Source organism: Schistocerca nitens, chromosome 4 (assembly GCF_023898315.1).
Source record: "Schistocerca nitens isolate TAMUIC-IGC-003100 chromosome 4, iqSchNite1.1, whole genome shotgun sequence".
NCBI lineage: Eukaryota > Metazoa > Arthropoda > Insecta > Orthoptera > Acrididae > Schistocerca > Schistocerca nitens.
In genome coordinates this window covers 701,338,623-701,364,225 of record NC_064617.1, presented here as the reverse complement: position 1 = coordinate 701,364,225, position 25,603 = coordinate 701,338,623, and the positions used below count along the sequence as shown (strand labels likewise).

The window sequence follows — 25,603 nt, the reverse complement described above, 5'->3', positions numbered from 1 at the left end:
TTCTCATGTCTTAAAATTAAACTATTATTTGCCATTTGTTTTGCTGCCTTGACAACTTTCTTAAACGTAATTTTGTACTGTCTAACACATTCAACAAAATCAGTATTTTTATTATATCTTAGTTCATTATGTAAGTGCCTTTTCTTAGCACTTTATTAAAATAAGTTGTAGGTGAAAACATTTAATTGAAAACATTTAAAAAGCTACTTAAGAATGCTTCAAAATTTGCAATGCTTGAAATATTTTTGTCAAAGTGCCATTCTGTCTTATTCAGCTTGTCATGAAATGAAGTCATGTTTTCCTGATTAAAGTTTTGTTTTACATAGACCTTTTTACACAGAACTTCCTCACTTGATCTGGGCAACTCAGTTAATAGTGCTGAATGAACAGAATACCCAAATCTAAACAAAATTTATGTACATCTTCAGAAAAATAATTTGTTAAAATATTGTCAATGCACATAGCTGACTGAGCATTTTCCCTTGTTGATTCTGAAAAATTTAATTTGAAATTGTATTTTTTTTATTAAGTCAGTGAATTCTGATGCTTGATCATTTTCACTCAACACTTTGATATTGAAATGAGCAGAAATTACAATTTTCTTCTGTTTTCTTTACTAAGGTGTTCTAGAAAAAACTGAAATTTATGTAGGAAGTGCTCAGTTATCTCTTTCCCTGGGACTGTATAAATCGAGATTATATCAACACTTAGGTTCCTTAATTTCACACAGCACCCCTCAAAACTACACTCTTCATTTAAAAAGTTAAAGTCACTTTTTACATGGTAATCTAAATGTGAATGAATAAGTATGCATGAACCTCCAAGTGACTTACTTTTCCTACAAAAGCTGGCAGCTATCTTAAAGTTTTCAGTTTTACTTAAGATTTTTATTGTACCTTCACTAAGCCAGTGTTCATTTAAACAAATTACTTTAACATTTTTAAACTCAGACAAAAAATTTCAAGCTTATCTATTTTAGAGCTTTTATCACCAGAGTATTCAACATTTAATCCTTTTACTTTACAATGCATGATATATGTACACTCATTTCTATTTATAATTTTGCTATTAAAACCATCTAAATTTTCAATGAAGCAGCAACACTTCTGTACTTAATACATAGAATTTTGTTGTCAAGAGAAAGCCGTATGGTGTTTGCACATCTTGACATATGTTAATCAAAAAATTACCTTTCCTTTCTGTTTGCATCATGCATAGAAGTAACATCTGATCATAAGATTTTGGAATTCATCTCTTACATTTAAAGCATTTCTATTCTATTTATTTTTAAGGTGATTCCTGAAATCATACCTTGAATGTGTACATTCCAGGACTGAGTTCTGATATGTCCACCCACTGGCAATCAATATTATGCCTATAAATATCAGAACAGTTTACAGAAATTCCTTGATCTCCAAAATTGGCACAGGCGTAGAAGGGACGCACCCCAGGCATGCATTGGTTGTCCTCTAAACAGAATGATGCCTTATGGCCTTCTGCCACTTTCACTCCTTTTGAATCCAAAATATCAAAAGTTGCAAATACTTCCATACTGTGGTAATGCCTGAAAGAAAAGTGTTTATGCAGAGATTAGAATGGAACATTTTAATAAAGGCATGCAAATTAATGCAACACTGCATTAAGGCCACACTTTATGCCTATTCTACATTACAGCTGGTGTAGCAATAGCATGAAAACTTGATTTAGCTATTCAAATTGCATGCTGTTAACTTCCAGCAGTGTTGTAAAATTTATGTCTAAAAGAAATGAAGTGAATATTCTTTTACACCTTGTAGCAATATACCATAAAATTGGTTAAATGAATGTTTTAACTGTCTGCTCGCTGTTCTTTTGTATGTGAAGTGTTGTGTCATCAGGTTATAGGGGACTACATTTCTGTGGGTGACTGTATGTAACCAGTTTCTGTGTGTAGACTGTATAGTTTCTTGTGGTGTCCAAACAATGGCTCTTATTGTTTTATTCACAGCGAAAGTTGTGACATTAAATTGCAGGACAAAAGCAGCTTGACACCTAATCTTAGAAACCAAAGCTATAGCTCCCATCCTTACATTGAAATGACAGATGACAAGTAACACTAGTGGCACATAAATTATTGTTTTTTCTAAATATCAGTTAACAATGATTGTGAAAATTAAATAGGATATTGTGTTGAAAGAAGAAATTATTATTTCCCTAACTCTATGAAAATAAATCCTCCATCCTCATATCTAATATTTTTATATTTACACTTTGTATTTCACACGATCATTCAGTAGACTTCTTCTCTCAAGTATATGAACTTACATTTAGCAAAAACAAGATATGAGAAGTTAATAGATGACTTTGCATGACACGCAAAAGAAGTAAAAAGAAAAACAGACAAATTAACTAGCTGTATTCGGACCAAAAGGCTTCCAATACGCTCACTGGAAATCTTTTGGTATGAAACATCATGGTAGGAGACAATCACATTATGATTTGTGAGATTATTGAGATGGTAGACATGTTATACAAATGGGTACATAATATATTATAAGAATTTTTGCATATGGAAAAATGGATTCCGAGTGGGGGGCTATGTTTGTTGACCCAGACCAGTAATGTTCATGGATGCAGTAAAAAGGTTTCTGGCTCTTATTACTCACAGTTGTACTGCATGAAAAGGGAAAATGTAGTAAGCGATTAACTTTTTTCCTTTCAACATTTTTGAAGTGACAGGGCCAGTGTGTGTGTGTGTGTGTGTGGGGGGGGGGGCAGTGATAAAAAGTTTGAAATTATGTGTAAAGTTGGTTGCAAGTCACTAAGTACTCTCATTCTGAAAAATCAGATGATAATAGTCTGGCTATCTGGCTATTTGCATGTCTGGCCCTGTCACTTCAAAAATGTTGAAAGGAAAAAAGTTTATTACTTACTACATTTTCACTTTTAATGCAGTGCAACTGTCACATCAGACATGACTTCATAATTTATTATTTCCTTGCTACTAACTCTATTTGCAAAGTACTCTTGCATCAGGACAATGTACCTGCTTTCCTGTGGGCAAGTGCCCAATGTAATGGGAAATCTGTGTTTGCTGGACTTCAGAATAGATCCCCTACTCATCCTATTTTTGAGTTTAAGTCCCAAGTGAATTTAAAAAAAAATCATATAAAGGTTTGGAGGGAAATGATTTTGGGGGCTAAAGGGGTTATCTTTCCTGAAAATGACTGCAGAGCAGAGTTTCAAACAAATGTCCTTACTGAAAAGATTTAAAAAATTGAATCTTATTGGACAAAATGCTCTATACAGATTATGTTGAGATTATGTTTTGTTTTGCATTAAGCTTCTGTAGTTTTTTTTTTAATCCAAGTTATAAATCCATTTTCATACACGAGACAAGCATGGTTCAAAGAACTTTAATTTTTTTTGTGGTTTCTTGAAATAGTTTTGGGTGACATTAAAGATGGATCTCATAAAAATTATTGCTGATTCCATCCCTCTATTTGTCCAGACAAGTTGATCTACCATTTATAACTTAATACTGGCTGTATATTTATTAACCCATACATGTTATAAAAGTCTATGTATGTATGTACATATGTATGTTCCAACAGTCCTCGAAAACCACTGGATCAATTTCAACCAAAGTTGGTCCATGTATCACTTACCATTGGGAAAGAACTACTGTAAAACTAAAAGCATTTGTCTCTCAAAGGGGTGATCGTGGGGATCAAAATGTAGGGTAGATCATGACATGCAAATAGCCAGACTATTTTCATCTGGTTTTTGAAAATGAGTGTACTTAGTGTACCTAGTGACTTGCAACCAACTTTACACCTAATTTCAAACATTTTATCACTGTCCCCTTCCCCTCCCCCCCCTGGTCCTGCCACTTCAAAAATGCTGAAAGGAAAGAAGTTTATTGCTTACCACATTTTCACTTTTCATGCAGTACAACTGCCGTATCAGACATGACTTCATAATTTATTACTTCCTTGCTACTAACTCTGTTTGCAACAAATTTGTCAGAAAGTATTCACATGTACCATTGAATGTACTCTCAAAAATTTATAATAGTACAACACATATCCCGCGTCCGGCCATCCCGATTTAGGTTTTCCGTGATTTCCCTAAATCGCTCCTGGCAAATGCCGGGATGGTTCCTTTCAAAGGGCACGGCCGACTTCCTTCCCCATCCTTCCCTAATCCGATGAGACCGATGACCTCGCTGTCTGGTCTCCTTCCCCAAACCAACCAACAACACATAGTTCAGGAGATACATCAATAAACACTGAGATGTATGTAAAAATGTTACATCATGCATGATATTTTAATTTATTATTTCTTTACTGCTGACTCTATTCTCAACACATTTTACAGACAGTAGCCACATATACCACTGTACATACCTGTGACACTATATCATTGTACGATACATAATTCAGAAGGTATCACTACGTAAACAATAAGCTGTGAGAAAAAGAAACTGCTGGGTAAACTTGCTAGAGATACATGTGAAATATGGGTGCAAATATGTGTGAAATATATTAAATATGCATGAAATATATGTGAAATGTGCATATGCATGCAAAGCCAAGGGTAAGATACAGCTACTAAACCCCTGGATCGATTTCAACAAGACTTGGTACCCACATTACTTACTGGGAAGAAATACAGTGGTGGTAAGAACCAGCAACCCCCTATTGCAGTGGTCATGATAGCATGGGGAGAGAATGGGGGGGGGGGGGGGGCAGGAGATGGATAGACAGAGAGGAGAAAGGAAGAGATGGACAGAGACAGAGGGGGAAGAAGGAGATGGAGTGGAGTAGGTGGTGATGGACAGAGAGAGGGGAGGGGGAAATGAACAGAAAGGGAAGAGGATGAGATGGACAGAGATAGGAGAGAGGGAGACATGGTAATATGAGGGAAAGAAGAGGAGATGTACTGAGAAGAGGGGACGGGAGGAGATGGACAGTGGGAGAGAGAGGAGGAAATGGACAGATAAAGGGAAGAGGAGGAAATGTATGGAGGGAGGGCAGAAGAGGGACAGACAGAGAGAAGTGGAGGAGGAAGTGGACAGAGAGAGGTGGAGGAGGAAGTGGACAGAGAGAGGCGGAGAAGGAGATGGACGAGGAGAGGAGGGGGAGGAGGAGATTGATAGAGAGAGAGGGGGGGGGCAAGAGGAGATGGATAGAGAGATGAGAAAGGAGGAGATGGGCAGAGAAAGGAAAGAGGAGAAGATGGACAGTGAGAAGGGGAGGAGAAGATAGGGGGTTTGGAATAGAGGGACAGAGGGTGAAGGAGTAGATGAACAGAGGGGGCAGGAAGGTGGAGATGGACAGAGAGAGGGGGGATGGACAGATGGATGGAGAGAGAGTGGAGGAGCAAATAGACAGAGAGAGAGGAGGGAGGAGATGGGCAGAAAGTGAGGTGTGGTGTATGTGGACACAGAGAGAGAGCAGATTAGAGATGGACAGAGAGGGGGATGATGAGACAAACAAATAGAGGATTGGAACAAATACATACCCAGGGAATTCAGAGTACTCAGCTAGTAAGTAAAATAAAAAGGAAAGAAAAATATCTCTCCCTAAACAAGTCATCCACAGACTTTATTGTAAGGTACACATGACTGTGGGGTGATTGGTATGGTTGAAAATGAACATCCTTTGTATGCCACAATCGCATTGTAGACGCTTTTGTTGCTCCAAGATGACAAGTTTCGTCAAGGGTACATGTGTTGATAAAAATCCCATTAATAAAATTCACACAGTTGGTAAAATGCACACAAATGATAAAAAACACACAGCTAAAATCATTGTATAAACCATGCAATCTGGAGGCAAACATGATTCTTACAAGCTTGCCATACAGCACTATGCTCCAGCAGAGTGTTGACATAAAGGTGGCACCAGCTACGAAGTTATCTATGTCACTGCTGGATGGCATATATAGTACATGTTAAATGATCACATACAGTGATTACCAGCAACAATTGGTGGTGCACTAGAAAAAAATGTTTGATTTTTCAGTGTTCAATAGAACATTTAGGGATGCTACCTGGCAAAACATATAAAATTGCTATGGGCCTATGTAATTACATACTGTGACCTTCTTGACAGTGTGAAAACAACAGTAATAATCAAAAACTTAAAAAAAAACAATATCTTTGATTTACAAAGCAGTATGATGTACAAAGAAGAAAACTGCACTGGTGCGAGTGCAAATGCTAATCTGGCCATATCTAGATGGGTCCTGCAAAAGTGTCCCCACAGAAAAAAGGGGGGGGGGGGGGGGCGTGTGCAAAAGCCACAAGGTGCTGAACTTCATTCAAAAGTCGTCTGATCCAAAGGCAGATGCAAACCTTAGTGGGAGTGAGTTGTGTACTGCAGAATCAATTAAAATGGTACATACCAAATTAAAAGCATGAATGAGTCTTTGTAGAGCATAGTTCACACAGCATGGATTACAGACATCCTCTGCATGCTGTATGACATACTCACACAAGCACTATTATCAACTGTTCATACTTTTAATTTTATTTAGTCATCTACATTTTTTTTATGGTATATGTCATTTCAATTGATTCTGCAGTAGACACATCACACCCAGTAAGGTTTGCATATGCCTCTTGAGTAGATGACTTTTGAAGAAAGTTCAGCACCAAATGGCTTTTGGGTGTGTTGCCCCTTTTTTCTATGTGGGTACTTTGTGGGACCCATCTAGGTCTGGCCAGTTTAGGATTCATGCTTGCACCAGAGCGGTTTTCTTCTTTTCACATCATCTTGGTTTGTAAATTAAAGTTATTGATTTTTTAAGTTTTTGATTGTTACTGTTGTTTTCACACTATCAATAAGGGCACAGCATGTAATTACAACAGACTTTATATGGGCCTACACCCATAGTAATTTTGTATGTTTCACCAGGTGGCGTTCCTAATTGTTCAATACAGCACTTTGAAAAATCAAACTTTCTTCCGGTGCATCACTATTCATTGCTGGTAACCACAGTACATGATCATTTAGCATGTACTACACATGCCATCCAGCAACAAGATAGATAACTTTGTAGCAACTGCAACCTCATCTGCAGCTTGTGGTGTAGTAGCTAGCATTTCTGCCTCTGGATCGTGGGGACCCGGGTTTGATTCTCAGCTGGGTTGAGGATCTTGTCTGCCTAGGGACTGGGTGTTTGTGTTGTTCTCATCATTTCATCATCATCATCATCATCATCATTTGTGATAATTGCTAGATTGGACTGTGTAATAAATTGGGCTGAGTAAAACTTGGGACTTTGTACGGGTGCTGATGACCGAGCATTTGAGCACCCCACAAGCCAAACATTGTCATCATTAAGTGCCACCTCTATGTCAACACTGATGGCAGCATTGTGCTGTGTGGCAAGCTTGTAAGAATCATGGTGATTAATCAGGTTTCTACCAGTTATTCATGTCTTTCCTGCACAATATTTCAACTGTGTGACTTGCAGTCTTCTAGCACCTGAAGAAGACTACGAGTCATGCAGTTGAAATATCATGCAGGAAAGATGCAAATAACTGGCAGAAATCCAATTAATTAACATGACAATGTTTTGCCAGGAAAGTCTGAAGAATTATATTGTAAGAATCGTGTTTGCCTCCAGCCTGCATTGATGATACAAGGATTTTAGCTGGGGTTTTTATCATTTGTGTTCATTTTACCGACCGTGTGTATTTTATCAACTGGATTTTTATCAAGGCATGTATATGTGGAGAGTGCCTTTCATGCTTTGACTTCATGTAGTGTAACATGGCAGTTTTATAATGAGTTCCAGAAGGTGCACGGAATATTGTATATTTTTATATGTCCATCACATGAATTGTAGTCTCCCTCCACCCTCCATATTATCTTTGTTTCCCCTTAGATCAGATGATGGCAACAGAAGACTGTTGAAACTGGTCATTGTGCAGAGATAAAAGAGTGTACACTGTGATCGCAGCATATGAAGTGTGTTCATGTTCAACATATTTTATTGGTTATTAAGATCGGATTTTTCTTTAGGTTACATAATTCTGATTAATATTGGATTCTTGGTAGCAGGGAGTGCCCATCCATCTTTCTTTGGATATTATATTGTGGACAAGATATGAGAAGTGTCATGTTAATCTCTGTGTTCATATTGGTGGCATTTATAAATAAAGTATTATTACTGACTGATACGGGAAAACTCACAGATGTATCTCCCAGGTTTGAACCACTTAGCAAGGCAGCTACCAAAGTATGATGGCAACAAATTTCTTCTGGATCTACAGGAAATTACAAGTATGGGAACTAATATTAATTCATTCATAATAGGTAGCCTTACAAGGAAATAGAACTGGTAACGAGTACAATCAAGAAGAAACACATTTCATAATCAGAACACCAGAGAACAGGAGCATCAGGAGCAAAATAGAAAAATTGTGGAATAGTAAGTGCAACATTAAGTGGATTACAGAAATCAAGGAAGATATGGATGAGCTACAGATTACATTGGAAGACCTAAGAAACAAAACTGACAAAATCAGGAAACTCACAGACAAACGAACCAGACTGCAAACGAGAATCAACAAACAGACAACAGGAAGGGTGATTTCTGATGAAGAAAGAAGGATGAGATCCAAGAGAATGAAGAAGTACTGGGCTGACAGGAAACTGAAAAATTCCTGATTTAAAGTTGGTTAGAGTGGTCCAATGAAGGCCATAAAATGTAAATAAATAAATAGGTAGCCTTGCAATTATTTTTAAATAATTATCAATGGTTTTTATGAACTCAGAAAATATGCATTCATAAACACTATTAGTTACTACTCAAAACTTGGCAGAGAGGCCACATTATGTACCACTTACATCCCCAGTGTATTTCTTCCTGACACTTTATTCAATATTTTAAACACTGTTTCTTTTCCTTTTTTACTAGTGAAATATGCAATGAATCTTTCTTTTTGCCTTGTAAAGTTGCTTGTAAGTATGTCCAAGTGAATGGAAATGATATTTACTCCTTAAATTGGTACAACATTCAGACATCAGACTACTGATATACATGAGCACCATCTGAGTTTCTCCCTGGTATGAATACTAAAATAGTGTTGTTGTGGACTTCAGTCCAAACACTGGTTTGATGCATCTCTCTGCTGCATCTACATCAATACTCCACAATACACCTTACAGTGTGTGGCGGAGGGTCTATTCTGTTCAGGTCTCCTCCTCCCTATGTAACTATTGCAACCTCCATCCTCCTGAACCTGCTTACTGTTATCTCCCTTGGTCTCCCTGCAACAGTTCTCTCAAGGCCCAAAACCTTCTGACTTCTGTTGTCTTTTAGTCTGTACTATTTATCATCCATGTTCCCCTTGCAAGTTCCAAACAAATATTGTAATAAAAGAGTTCCTAAAACTTAAATTTATATAAGGTGATGAAACACCTCTCTTTCTGAGGAAAGCTTTTCTTGCTATTGCCAGTCTGCATTTTCTGTCCTCTTTCCTTTGGCCGTTGTAACTTATTTTGCTCTCTAAATAGCAAAACTCATCTACTACTCATACTGTCAGTATCTCATTTCCGAATCTAATTCCCTCAGCATCTCCTGATTTAAGTTCATTACATTCCATTACATTTCTTTTACTTTCTTTTGATATTTGTACTATAGCATACTTTCCAGATACTGTCCAGTCTATTAAATTGTTCTTCTGAGTCCTCTTACTGCTTGACAGAATTATGGGACAATATTATCGGCTAACCTAAAAGTTTCTCCTCATTGAACTTTAATCCCATTTCCCTATTTTTTGGTTTCCTGTATTGCTTGGTCAATGTAGAGATTGAACAACACTGGGGATTGACTGCAATCCTGTCTCATTCTTATCTCAGCTATTGCCTCTTGTCTGTTCTTTGACTCTTATAATTGCAGTCTGGTTCCTGTACAGGTCAAAGATATATTTTTGCTCCTTGTGTTTTATGCTTTCTACCTTTATAATGTCAAATATTATATTCCAATCTACATTTTCAGAAGCATCCTTTAAATCTACAATTGCTATAAATGTAGTTTTTTTTATTGTTTTGTTTCAAACTATCTTCTAGTGTCAGTATTGCCTATTGGTATGTTTCTACATTTCTAAGGAATGAAATGTGATCTTCCCCAAGGTTAGCTCCTATCAGTCTTTCCATTCTTATGCTCATAATGTGTGTTAATGTTTTGCAATCATGGCATTTTAAACACACAGTTTGATAATGTTCACATCTGTCAGCGCCTGCCTATTGTGGGACTGAGATTATTACATTCTTCTTGAAACCTGAAGGTATTTCATCTGTCACAAATTTTGCATACTGGGTGATACAGTTTAATCATAGTAAGTTGTCTCAGGAATCACATTGTTTCTGCATATACATGACAACACTATAAAACTGTCCTGCCAGCACAAACATCACTATGCTAGCTGATGGTGATTATTTGACCTGTAAGCTGGGGGGGAAAGACCCCAAAACAGGAAAAGATTGACATGCCGGTCAGTCTACACGGGAGCAGAGAGCCCAAACACTGTGTAGAGAATAGCAAGGAAGGAAGCACGAAACACAACCAGTATGAATGACCAAAACAGCTAGCACCTGGAACCAAGAGCAGTAACACCTGGCTTGGTTCCGCTTTTATGAGACACCATGCACACTATCTGTGATAGCTTTTGACATTGTTCTGCCATGAACCTGCACCAGCCCATATGCTGCATCCACATGTATACCCACTGGCAGAGATACTAAATTCCTTCCACCCTGAAAAGGCCATATAGGGCTAAAAAAAGGCCTGGTTTCTGTCATGATCTCAATTGCAAAACAGGTGAGGGCAAGCGATTTCCTAGCAGTGAGTCTATTCCTGAAAAGGCAATGATAACTCAGCTGCTTCTGCCAGAGTAGCAACAGATTGTGGAAGCTGGCATATTGGCTGGTCTACCTTCATCATCCATGGTGAGTGGGGAAAGGAGGGTGCAGGTTCCAAGTCTATGGGCTCAGCAGCAGGAGCTGCAGGAGTAATTGCCACTGGGCCCTATTTCCAAGTAAAAGTAATACAGCAGAGGACATAGCAGGGGCAGCAGCGGATGTGGATTGCTACTGGGAAAATGCTCAACAAACCCAATATCCAGTTTGTGTGGAGACAGTAGTGTCATGGATCCAAGGAGTCATATGTGCAACTGATCTGAATGATGGGTCAGGTGGTTCGAACCTACATCCACCACAAACAAACGCCAACCTTTGTACCTCACTACTACACGTGGCAGCCACCTCTGTTAGTGGCCAAAAGACTGGGTCTGAATGGCAGCCTCACAAGGGAAACAGGGCAGGTCACAGTAGTCTGGGGCATGTGACTCAGGTTATAAAAAATCCAGGAGGCCCATGGCTGGTCCCCATGCAAACATTCCACTGGACTGCATCCATTAACTGGCATCAACCAGTATGTGTTTAGATTAGATTAGATTTACTTTCATTCAAATTGATCCATAATGAGGAGGTCCTCCAGGATGTAGAACATGTCAGAAAAACAACAATACATGACAAATATTTACAACTAAAACAAATAAGCTAATGTACCATTCCATAGGTCCCAAGTGGAATGATTGTCATTTTTTAATGAACGCTATATGAAAGAGTCATTTTACAAATACTAGTGCACTGAATTTAAAATAAAAAAGTTTATTTATTTATTTATAAGGTAATAAACATGTAATACAGTTACTATAATACAATGAACACATTACTGCACAGAAATGGTGCAGAAGTTAGATTGTACTTACACACACACACACACACACACACACACACACACACACACACACACACACACATATATATATTTACAATGAACACATTACTGCACTGAAATTGTGCAGAAGTTATACTATTTGGTTTTACTGAGAAATTCATCAATGGAGTAGAAGGAATTGGCCACCAATAAATCCTTTAGGCTTCTCTTAAACTGAATTTCATTGGCTGTTAAGCTTTTTATGGCTGCTGGCAAGTTATTGAAAATGTATGTTCCTGAATAATGCACACCTTTTTGTACAAGACTTCATAACTTTATTTCTAGTATTGTTTCCATGAATTGAGCTGTTGGTTTGAAAAAGTGATATATTTTTAATGACAAATTTCATTAAGGAATAAATATATTGGGAAGCAGTAGTTAGTATCCCTAGTTCCCTAAACAGGCTTCTGCAGGATGTTCTTGAGTTCACACCACATATAACTCTTACTGCACGTTTTTGTGCCCGGAAAACTTTAGCTTGGCTTGATGAATTACCCAAAAAAATAATCCCATATGACATTATGGAATGAAAGCTAGACACTGCATTATTGTGGAACCAGCCAGACAGGGACTTCTTCATTTCATAATTATATTTTTCCCTGAGACATTTAAGTCTCTCCTTCATCTATGATAATGATTGAAGAACAAATTTTAATTCATTTCTTCTGCTTCAATCATTCTTCATTTCTGTTTCGAAAGCTCCCTCTCTGAGTAAGAATCCAGGAGAAATGAAATGATAGTCAGATGCTGGATAAGTCTGCTAATGCAAAAATTTTCCAACTCACATGACAATAATTGTGAACCATTATTGGTTATGAGGCTCTGGGGGAGCTGTAACAGCAAAAATGAGTGACAATGCTTTAATATTTTCTGTTGACTTTGTGAGGGATAGTCTGATGGCCAGAGTAAGTGGAGTGCCATCATTTATTGACAGTCCACAGGCCACATGATTTCAATGGCCTTTTGCAAAAGGTGGTTAAGATGATGGTGGAGATCTGCACTCTGGGCGATAAACTTAGCATAAAGAGAAATCTTGCCCAAGAAGGACTGGGACTCCCTCAAGTTCTTGAATGCTGATAGGTTAATGATGGCTTTGACATCATTGGCTGTAGGGACAAGGCCATTTTTGCTAAGCACATGTCCAAAAAATGCACCTTTGGGGGAGAAAAAAAAAATTTCCCAATGTGCGATGAAGGCTGTTCACCGTATGGTGTTGGAAAACCACCTGCAGATTTCGTAATAGGAATCTGTGATGAAGCTCTCTTTAATTATGTACCAGTTTTCTAACATTTGGTATTTCCCATTCCTTAAGACCTTACTTGGAACATACTTGTCTAAGACATATTGAATGATGCTTTTGAATTTTTTCTGAAAGTGCACCAGGTCTTGGTGCTCAGCAATGAATATTTGATGTTGACTACTCTGATACCCAGCAATTTGTACTGTTTCACCCATTGTTAAGTAAAAATATTTTCCCACTTTTCTAAACATTCTTTGTAATACCCATAGTCAGAGATGTTATCACAGCCTTATGATCACAGATACCCTCCTTGATGTGAGCTAATTTGAAAAGTTCATGTCTGTTTGTTACTAGGAGGTCTACAAAGTTAACTTCATGAGTTGGTTCTCTAACTACCTGCTCAAAGTCAGTTTAGGACAATACATTCAGAATAATGGCACATGAATCCCTGTTTCTTTACCAGTTTTTGTCACATGGCCCTCCCATTCTATAACTGGTGAGGTACACCCCCTATTACAATGGCATGGGCGTGAAGTTTGTTCATGAAGTTCTACAGGTTCTTTCTGAAGTGCTCTATCACTACAACTCCTTATGCAGGTGGTCTATAAAAGCATGCAATTATCATTTTTGATTGAATAAGAACTGACTAGTCCAGCCTATCACTAATGGCAAGTAAATACATGGGTCTGAGGTTCGCCCATACTATGCTCAATGCGTGCTGTCCTTGATAACTTTTCGCATTACTCTTCCGCGAGATCCACACCTCCTCATCTGCGTCCATGTGTCTGTCCACTGGTGGGGATACTATAGATCTTGATTATACTGAGGCAATGTAGTCTACACAAGTTATCTTGTTCTGACAGGTCATACAGTGCTCTGTCCAATTATTCTTACAGAATCACATATCCTATCCCATCTTCATCTACATCCCTTTCCATTTATATAATACTGCCATCAGGTTTGTTTCCTGTAGCCTTTCTGTAGATTCCATCCCTTCTTTGATTTTTACTGCCTTTCTGTATGAGTTCTTTATGGTCATAAAGCTCCTTCCCTTTTTACAAAGGTTTCCTTAATTTTCAGTTGCCAGTACTTATACATGCTCCACAGCTTTGATTTCTCTTGTAGCCATTCCTGCTATTTTCTTTTGCCTGTTTGCTAATTTCATTTTTTAGCCATCTGTATTCATTTTTGCCTACTTCATTTGCTGCATTTTTATATCTCCTCTTTTTCCTAGTTAAATTCAGTATCTCATTTGTTGTCTGATTATTTCTGCTGGGTCTTGTCTTTTTATATATTTGATCCTCTGCTTCCTTAAATGTTTCATCTCTCAAAGCTACCCTTTCGTCTCTGATTAATACAGTCATATTTTTCACTGACATGTGATGATATCAACAGAAGTCCTAAAAAAAATCAATGGTGTGATAAATCCGTATATTATTATGGGGACACATTTTCAAAACAGCATCTTTGTACATTCAATCGAAAATCTCTCACTTAGGCTTATAGTCTTACTAAACTAGCTTATGTTCTTACATTTGGAAGATACAAGTTAAAGGAGTTGCAATTGTCACTCGATACACCATTTTCAGCTATAAGAATGGGTATATTCTTTCACAATTTCAGAATCCATATTTATCTGTTCATCAGATAACATATAATGTAATATACTCTAACCGTTGGATCAGCTGAACTAGTAACATAAGCTGCTGCTAAGGTTTCCAGCTCTTACTATGCTAGATATTTGCTTGATGGAGTTGACGAAAAATGTAGTTCATAATCTCGTGTAAAAGTAGATATATAGGACAAAATAGTAACTTGAAATTTTGACAGTGTTTTATCTTAATAATAATATGACAAGATGCCCCCAGGAGAGTTATTTATTGCGTATCCAAGAGAGGTGAAAAGTTTATTGAAGTTGGAAGAGAAAAATTCAGTATAAAAATATTTCTCTGGTTTTCTCTTACAAAATATTTCGTTAAGTTATTTGCTTGAAGTTGATGATCTTTGTGAAGTTTCCTGTATACAGTTAAAGTTTGGTATGTTTTAATTTTTGCTAAAACTCTGAAACATTGATATTGTAAGCTTATTCGACAGTGATGAAGACTCAGAGATATTTGATTTATCATGGGTGAAGGTATGGATACGACAAGCATAGGCATATCGCCGTGAAAGCAGCCTATAAATCCCGTCGCAGTACACTGAGGTGACAAAAGTCGTGTGATACCTTCTAATATCGTGTCGGACATCCTTCTGCCTGACGTAGTGCAGCAACTTGATGAGGCATGTACTCAACAAGTCATCAGAAGTCCCCTGCAGAAATACTGAGCCATGCTGCCTAGCCACCCACAATTCCCACGTGTCGCCTGTGCAGATTTGTGTGCACGAACTGATCTCTCGATTATGTCCCATAAACGTTCAATGACATTCATGTCGGGCAAACTGGTTACCAATTGCGAACAATGTGGCGAATGACATGGTGCATTGTCATACATAAAAATTTCATCCATGTTTTGTCGCTGAGTAGCCGAACATAAACCATTTCACTCAATGATTGATCCAGTTGGACCAGAGAATCCAGTCCATTCCTTATAAATATAGCACCTTGTTGACAACTTGCGGCCATATGGCGTCGTGGAATCTGCACCACACTCAAACCCTACCATCAGATTTTTTTTTTTTTTTTTTTTTTTTTTTTTTGAGTCGTCAGTCGTCTGACTGGTTTGATGCGGCCCACCACGAATTCCTCTCCTGTGCTAACCTCTTCATATCAGAGTAGCACCTGCAACTTACGTCCTCAATTATTTGCTGGATATATTCCTATCTCTGTCTTCCTCTACAGCATTTGCTCCCTACAGCTCCCTCTGGTACAATGGAAATCATTTCCTGATGTCTTAATAGATGTCCTATCATCCTGTCCCTTCTCCTTGTCAGTGTTTTCCACACATTCCTTTCCTCTTCGATTCTACGCAGTACCTCTTCGTTCCTTACCTTATCGGTCCACCTATAGGGCGTTTAAAATTAGTTGCGACTTTTGGCGTTTGGCTACCGGAGGGGACATGACGGCATTGCCCAGGTAATGGCGAGCCAGCTTTTCCTACTACGCCACCAGCGGTTCGGCTGGTAAAGCACCCCTGTTGCTACACCATGGGTAAACCGCACCACGTGGTGTCACCCATCAGATGCATCAACGTTTGTCAGCTCTCGCAGTAGAGTCATATTTTCTGGCGTTGAAGTGTTTTGTAGTCGTCAGGTACTGTGAAAAGTCTTTTGTGTTGACGTTGCGTTAATGACAACAGTGCAGCACATCTGAATCGAGATTTGCAATAAAAGTCTCGTCCAAGAACACGTTCACCGGCTGGGAAGATAACGTTCTGCTGCAAAACATCCTCAGAATTCGACAATAGTATTGGATAAAACTCCATACCACTCTGTTATGATGCATACAGCTCCAACTACACAGTGGACGAAAGGGAAATTTTGCTCTGGGTACAAGGAAATGTTCCATGACATAAATTTTAACTTGGCATGTATAAGGTGAAGTTAATGGAACTTTTAGTGTTGTTTGTTGTACAAGCCAAAACTTGACGCTACCGTGTCGACGAACTGGCTAACGGTAAAGGACATAGTTTAATCAGGCTTCATCTGTATCATAATCATCTAAATCCGACAGAATCTTTGGGCCTAGGTGAAAAGTAATGTGGCAAAAAACAGCAAGAAGTTTACGTTAACTGAGATTGAAATGCTGATAAAAGAAGTCACTGCAAATGTTACACAACGGGACTGGTCTTGAGTTGTCAGCCATGATATCAAGCAGGTAGCTGAGGAGACATTGATTCATGAAGGACCGACGAGTTTTGAGGAATACGGTAACTTCTTGTGCTGCCACGTTACAATCTGCATCTCTTGTTAAAACACAGCATTACTAACAATATTGTAGTTGAAATTGCGACAGAATCCTGACATAGTGTACTATTAAACTAGCAACTGCCTGCAAGTCAGGTCAATAGAATATGAAACAGCAGATACTCAGTATAAAAATAAACGTATAACTTCTTCACTTATATTGTTACAAAACCCACAGCAGAGATCGTTTCACCATGACCCTCAATAATTACATTATATCATTGAAAAAAATTGTGGTCGCTTGAATATCGCTGTAGATATAGAAATTCCGCATATTAATGAAAATGTTCAAATGTGTGTGAAATCTTATGGGACTTAACTGCTAAGGTCATCAGTCCCTAAGCTTACACACTACTTAACCTAAATTATCCTAAGGACAAACACACACACCCATGCTCGAGGGAGGACTCGAACTTCCGCCGGGACCAGCCTCACAGTCCATGACTGCTGCGCCTGAGATCGCTCGGCTAATCCCGCGCGGCCCGCATATTAATCATATGGCGAAACAGTTTCGTAATGGTTACCATTTACCATAATCATGTTTCGATACCTTAAAACATTTATGAGATACGAGGAATTTATGAATATTTCATGCTAGTTTTTTGACTGACTCACGAGTTCGTGTCGGAGCGCTTTATGTGCGTTAAATTTTCTCAAGACTGGGAATAGACAACGATATCCTGACAAGTTTGAAGAGTAATTCAATATATTATCTACATTTAATACACAGCAATATGAAACCTAAAACGCATCAAACACACATTAATAGCGACACCTATTTTTCACTACAAAGTAAGAATTTCTTGTAGTATTGCCTACTGCCGAAACATCACAGTAACTATGACCATTAACGAAATGATAGGTGGTTCGTGATGAAGCTGACCACTTAAACGATAGGATGCGTGAGAATGAGAGTTTATTACGAAATAGTTTCTTTAAAATCGTTTCAGAAAGGTCGCTGATCGGCCAGCTTGCTGTTTACGCAGTCGAGCGACCCTGCCAAGTTCCGCGCCTAGTGGAACTGACATTTTACTGTAGTTATCTGTTGACGCGCCCTACACACGCTGGCATCTACGCTTCCCTCCACTCGCTCCGTGTTGAACTGTCAAAAGTCGCAACTTATTTTAAACGCACTATATAATTTTCAACATTCACCTGTGAGCACCACACCTCAAATACTTCGATTCTCTTCTATTCCAGTTTTTGTTCTGGTTTTCCACTGTCCACGTTTCACTACCATACAATGCTGTGCTACAAACGTACATTCTCAGAAATTACTTCCTCAAATTAAGGCCTATGTTTGACACAAGCAGATTTCTTTTGGCCAGGAATCCCATTTTTGCCATGCTAGCCTGCTTTTGATGAATTCGTTGGTTATTTTGCTGCCTAGGTATCAGAATTCCTTAACTTCATGTACTTCGTGTCCTCCAATCCTGATCTTAAGTTTCTCGCTGTTCTCATTTCTGCTACTTCTAATTACTTTCGTCTTTCTTCAGTTTACTCTCAATCCATATTCTGTACTTATTAGACTGTTTATTCCATTCAGCAGATCATGTAATTCATTAATATATATTAATGACTTGCCATTCTATATTCACGAAGATGCAAACCTGGTACTTTTTGCCGATGATACAAGTATAGCTATCACACCCAACAGACAAGAATTAATTGGTGAAATTGTAAACGATGTTTTTCAGAAAATCATTAAGTGATTCTCTGCAAATGGGCTCTCATTAAACTTTGACAAAACACAGTACACGCAGTTACATACTGTAAATGGAATTACACTATTAATAAATATAGACTTCGATCAGAAATCGGTAGCTAAGGTAGAATATTCAAAATTTCTAGGTGTATGCATTGATGAGGGGTTGAACTGGAAAAAACACACTGAAGATCTTCTGAAACGTTTGAGTTCAGCTACTTATCCTATTAGGGTCATTGCAAATTTTGGCGATATACATCTCAGTAAATTAGCTTACCACGCCTATTTTCATTCTCTGCTTTCACATGGCATCATATTCTGGGGTAACTCATCATTGAGCAAAAGAGTGTTCATTGCACAAAAGCGTGTAATCAGAATAATTGTTGGAGTTCATCCAAGATTGTCCTGCAGACACTTATTTAAAGAGCTAGAGATCTTCACTGTAGCCTCACAATATATATAACCACTTATGAAATTTGTTATTAACAATCTGAACGAATTCAAAAGTAATAGCAGTGTACATGGCCACAACACTTTGAGAAAGGATGATCTTCACTAGTCATGGTTAAATCTAACTTTGGCTCAGAAGGGGGTAAATTATGCTGCCACAAAAGTCTTTGGTCACTTACCTAATAGCATCAAAAGTCTGACAGATAGCCATATACCATTTAAGAGGAAATTAAAAGAATTTCTTAATGGCAACTCCTTCTACTTATGACATGAATTTTTGGATATAGTTAGTGGGTAATTTCCCCAACCCCCACAAAAAAATTAAAAATCTTGTCATGTAATATTTTGTGTAATGAAATATCTTGTATAGACACATTTTATTAACCTGACACGTTCCACATCATTACGAAGTGTCGTATTCATGATCTATGAAACAAGTACTAATCTAATCTAATCTAATTTGATTCTTCATTTTCACTCAGCATAGCAATGTCATCAGCGAATCGTATCATTGGTATCCTTTCACTTTCAATTGTAATTCCACTCCTGAACCTTTCTTTTATTTCCATCATTCCTTCTTCGATACACAGATTGAAAATAGGGGCGAAAAACTACATCCCTGTCTTACACCCTTTTTAATTCGAGCATTTCGTTCTTGGTCTTCTAGTTTTATTGTTCCTTCTTGGTTCATGCACGTATTGCATATTACCCTTCTGTCCCAGTAGCTTACCCCTACTTTTCCCAGAATTTCGAACATCTTATAACATTTTACACAGTCGAACGCTTTGTTCAAGTCGACAAATCCAACGAACGTGTCTTGAGTTTTCAGTCTTGGTTCGGTTATCAACAGCAAGGAAATCTTTTTGCACGAATCACCTGAATACAAATGACAGCTCCGCCAACGCACTTCCCTTTTGTACCTTCTGTACCCGATTCTACTACCATCTGTTTATGTGCATATCGCTGTGTTCCTTAACTTTTGACATGTCAATGTACGTGCCTAGAGGTGATCAGTATGTTATATGAAGCTGTTGGAAAGATGCCTTAATAGACCACCGTTGACGACATCGCTGTGTGTTAGGATTTTGTATTGGATTTATCTTTGGAGAGGTGATAATCCGCTGTTGAAGGACTTTGCTCTGCTTATGGATTGCTTGGTTCGCAACTTCTCCTGTGGAATCACTCGTCCGAGTCTCCGGGAAGGTATGAACTCTGATACTAAGCGCTACGTTCTCCAGCTAAACCACCAGTGTTTAATGACCGTTGTGCCGGCCGGTGTGGCCGTGCGGTTCTAGTCGCTTCAGTCAGAAACCGCGTGACCGCTACGGTCGCAGGTTCGAATCCTGCCTCGGGCATGGATGTGTGTGATGTCCTTAGGTTAGTTGGGTTTAAGTAGTTCTAGGTTCTAGGGGACTGATGACCACAGATGTAAAGTCCCATAGTGCTCAGAACCATTTTTTTTAATGACCGTTGTCTCGAAACCGAGCAGCGCTTTGCATGACTCTCAGTTGATGCATGTGAGGGGCACTGGTTTTTTGTATCTTACAGGATACTTTTCAGCTTCTGAGGAGTAACGGTGACTACTGAAGGACACACTGAAATGCTATGTTATCACTTAAAATTGTCGTGGCGTTACAGAAGTTATGATTTTTCGATTCCGAGTGGGCTACATCTAGGTGTATTGCAGTGAGCGCATGGATACTGACATGTGGCAGAGGTGGAACTCCCAGAGGTGCTTGGGGATGAAGGGCCGGAAGTCGGCGGTGCCCGCGTTGAGAATGCGCGCAGTGAACCTGAGCAGGCGGCGCGTCTCCAGGTGCCAAGAGGGGTTGTCGCGCTGGATGCGGTACGCCTCCGACGCCAGGCAGTTCTCCTCCATGGCGCACTGCAGCAGGAACAGCTGCCGGTCCTCCAGGTGCGCCGTCCGCATTATCTCAAAGTGGTCAATCACTAGGTCCGCCATCACTGGAACCACAGAGTTGCCGATGTGACACTGCTTTTCACAAATTGGGTAAAGTCACCTAATAGTGATAGTTAGTGAAAACAAAGCAGTTCATACAGAAATACAGTGTATTGTTATTACAACAAGCACTGCATAATTCTGTTTCCTTTCATATTACTAAGAGAATAGGATTGTGTCCGAATACATGACAGCTGTGTCCACAGCTCGTGGTCGTGCGGTAGCGTTCTCGCTTCCCGCGCCCGGGTTCCCGGGCTCGATTCGCGGCGGGGTCAGGGATTTTCTCTGCCTCGTGATGACTGGGTGTTGTGTGATGTCCTTAGGTTAGTTAGGTTTAAGTAGTTCTAAGTTCTAGGGGACTGATGACCATAGATGTTAAGTCCCATAGTGCTCAGAGCCATTTGAACCATGACAGCTGTCTATCCTTGCTGTAAGTCACTTGTTTAAAACCACCGTTCCTACGATCCATTCTTTCACGTAAAGTATGTGTGTGTGTGTGTGTGTGTGTGTGTGTGTGTGTGTGTGTACCCGGCCGGACGCGTCACTATCAACTGAGTCACATGCTCTCACCTCATGAGACACTGCAAAGAAGTTTGGAATTTAATCCAGGACATTAGTGCAAGTCTGTTGATCAGGAACTTTATGCCATCACCGCCTCCCTTTGCAGAAATCTCTTCTGCTACTAGATTTCGGATTCGGATTGGCTACTTCTGTGTCGAGCGCCAACCATCAGGCACCTCAGCTAGGAGGTAGGTCTAAATGTATCGATTAGACATTATTCTCACATTGACTAGAAATGGCGCTGGTAGTTTCCTATGCCACCCCATCAAACCAGCGAGCTAAAAACACGAGTTCTTCCCACAGGCGTGTTAACACGTTATATACACTGGAAATTTTAAATTTGTAATCGACTTGAGTCCTAGACACAAGTCGATAGTTTAAAGTTAATTTACTATTCTCGAATTCTGGAACAATCCTAGATCCTTTCATATGCCAACGGTACAATTATTAAACAAGTAACTGAAAATGCCTTGCAAAGAATGGTGCAAAGATTACATCCTTTCTGCCAAGACTATGCACACTGCACTAACTGTACCCTGAAGGATAGTAAAATTTATGGGCTTCCTGGGTAACGACCCTGTAAAATCCAGAATAGTGCTAGAAGCCGACACGCTCGACTAAGCGTCAAATGACATTACTGAACGAAAGTGACATTAGCTTACGGTATGTTTCTCCCCAAGACTGGCGAAGGCGGCTGAGCTGAGCTGTTTCTACAGTTCTAGCTTGTGATTTTTCTGTTACCTTGCAAGACCCCATCTTCAAGAGCAGTGCCCATGCGGAGGAGGGGAGGGGGCTGTGGTGGATACTAGTTTTATGGTGAATGTTGAAATAGGTTTGAGATTCCACGACAGATGTTCCTGGGTACACGTGCTACTACTCAGTGTCCATTACTTTTTCCGCCCTTCTTGAAACTGATTTGATCCGCATGCTTGTGTGGCAGGGCGGTACTGGAGTTCGGTTTGTGAAATTTTCGTTATGCTGGAGAGGGGGTGGGGGTGGGGGGAAGCGCCAGGCCTCCCCACCCCCTCCGAGTAAACCTACGAACATCTTATTTATTAACCTGTGTTACATGCTAAATCCATGACCAATGTTCAGCAGTTCACAATTGTTGTTGTTGTTGTGGTCTTCAGTCCTGAGACTGGTTTGATGCAGCTCTCCGTGCTACTCTATCCTGTGCAAGCTTCTTCATCTCCCAGTACCTACTGCAACCTACATCCTTCTGAATCTGCTTAGTGTATTCATCTCTTGGTCTCCCTCTACGATTTTTACCCTCCACGCTGCCTCCAATGCTGAATTTGTGATCCCTTGATGCCTCAAAACATGTCCTACCAACCGATCCCTTCTTCTAGTCAAGTTGTGCCACAAACTTCTCTTCTCTCCAATCCTATTCAATACCTCCTCATTAGTTACGTGATCTACCCACCTTATCTTCAGCATTCTTCTGTAGCACCACATTTCGAAAGCTTCTATTCTCTTCTTGTCCAAACTGGTTATCGTCCATGTTTCACTTCCATACATGGCTACACTCCATACAAATACTTTCAGAAATGACTTCCTGACACTTAAATCTATACTCGATGTTAACAAATTTCTCTTCTTCAGAAACGCTTTCCTTGCCATTGCCAGTCTACATTTTATATCCTCTCTACTTCGACCATCATCAGTTATTTTACTCCCTAAATAGCAAAACTCCTTTACTACTTTAAGTGTCTCATTTCCTAATCTAATCCCCTCAGCATCACCCGATTTAATCTGACTACATTCCATTATCCTCGTTTTGCTTTTGTTGATGTTCATCTTATATCCTCCTTTCAAGACACTGTCCATTCCGTTCAACTGCTCTTCCAAGTCCTTTGCTGTCTCTGACAGAATTACAATGTCATCGGCGAACCTCAAAGTTTTTACTTCTTTTCCATGAATTTTAATACCTACTCCGAATTTTTCTTTTGTTTCCTTTACTGCTTGCTCAATATACAGATTGAATAACATCGGGGAGAGGCTACAACCCTGTCTCACTCCTTTCCCAACCACTGCTTCCCTTTCATGCCCCTCGACTCTTATAACTGCCATCTGGTTTCTGTACAAATTGTAAATAGCCTTTCGCTCCCTGTATTTTACCCCTGCCACCTTCAGAATTTGAAAGAGAGTATTCCAGTTAACGTTGTCAAAAGCTTTCTCTAAGTCTACAAATGCTAGAAATGTAGGTTTGCCTTTTCTTAATCTTTCTTCTAAGATAAGTCGTAAGGTTAGTATTGCCTTACGTGTTCCAACATTTCTACGGAATCCAAACTGATCTTCCCCGAGGTCCGCTTCTACCAGTTTTTCCATTCGTCTGTAAAGAATTCGCTGTGACTTATTAAACTGATAGTTCGGTAATTTTCACATCTGTCAACACCTGCTTTCTTTGGTATTGGAATTATTATATTCTTCTTGAAGTCTGTGGGTATTGCGCCTGTCTCATACATCTTGCTCACTAGATGGTAGAGTTTTGTCATGACTGGCTCTCCCAAGGCCATCAGTAGTTCTAATGGAATGTTGTCTACTCCCGGGGCCTTGTTTCGACTCAGGTCTTTCAGTGCTCTGTCGAACTCTTCACGCAGTATCTTATCTCCCATTTCATCTTCATCTACATCCTCTTCCATTTCCATAATATTGTCCTCAAGTACATCGCCCTTGTATAAACCCTCTATATACTCCTTCCACCTTTCTGCCTTCCCTTCTTTGCTTAGAACTGGGTTGCCATCTGAGCTCTTGATATTCATACAAATGGTTCTCTTCTCTCCAAAGGTCTCTTTAATTTTCCTGTAGGCAGTATCTATCTTACCCCTAGTGAGACAAGCCTCTACATCCTTACATTTGTCCTCTAGCCATCCCTGCTTAGCCATTTTGCACTTCCTGTCGATCTCATTTTTTAGACGTTTGTATTCCCTTTTGCCTGCTTCATTTACTGCATTTTTATATTTTCTCCTTTCATCAATTAAATTCAATATTTCTTCTGTTACCCAAGGATTTCTATTAGCCCTCGTCTTTTTACCTACTTGATCCTCTGCTGCCTTCACTACTTCATCCCTCAGAGCTACCCATTCTTCTTCTACTGTATTTCTTTCCCCCATTCCTGTCAATTGTTCCCTTATCCTCTCCCTGAAACTCTGTACAACCTCTGGTTTTTTCAGTTTATCCAGGTCCCATCTCCTTAAATTCCCACCTTTTTGCAGTTTCTTCAGTTTCAATCTGCAGTTCATAACCAATAGATTGTGGTCAGAATCCACATCTGCCCCTGGAAATGTCTTACAATTTAAAACCTGGTTCCTAAATCTATGTCTTACCATTATATAATCTATCTGATACCTATTAGTATCTCCAGGATTCTTCCAGGTATACAACCTTCTTTTATGATTCTTGAACCAAGTGTTAGCTATGATTAAGTTATGCTCTGTGCAAAATTCTACAAGGCGGCTTCCTCTTTCATTTCTTCCCCCCACACCATATTCATCTACTATGTTTCCTTCTCTCCCTTTTCCTACTGACGAATTCCAGTCACCCATGACTATTAAATTTTCGTCTCCCTTCACTACCTGAATAATTTCTTTTATCTCGTCATACATTTCATCAATTTCTTCATCATCTGCAGAGCTAGTTGGCATATAAACTTGTACTACTGTAGTAGGCATGGGCTTTGTGTCTATCTTGGCCACAATAATGCGTTCACTATGCTGTTTGTAGTAGCTAACCCGCACTCCTATTTTTTTTTATTCATTATTAAACCTACTCCTGCATTACCCCTATTTGATTTTGTATTTATAACCCTGTAATCACCTGACCAAAAGTCTTGTTCCTCCTGCCACCGAACGTCACTAATTCCCACTATATCTAACTTTAACCTATCCATTTCCCTGTTTAAATTTTCTAACCTACCTGCCCGTTTAAGGGATCTGACATTCCACGCTCCGATCCCTAGAATGCCAGTTTTCTTTCTCCTGATAACGACGTCCTCTTGAGTAGTCCC

The 25,603-nt window shown here is 39.3% G+C and overlaps 1 protein-coding gene across 1 annotated transcript in view; it reads right to left on the bottom strand.

The window, feature by feature from the left end:
* Positions 1-25,603, bottom strand: part of LOC126252069 (lysyl oxidase homolog 3) — a 131,543-nt gene that overhangs the window by 9,909 nt on the left and 96,031 nt on the right. The window contains exons 6-7 of the mRNA XM_049952915.1: positions 20,783-21,041; positions 1,312-1,564 (exon numbers count right to left, since the gene is read on the bottom strand). Coding sequence (XP_049808872.1) covers positions 1,312-1,564; positions 20,783-21,041 — 512 coding nt within the window. The remainder of the gene's footprint in view (positions 1-1,311; positions 1,565-20,782; positions 21,042-25,603) is intronic.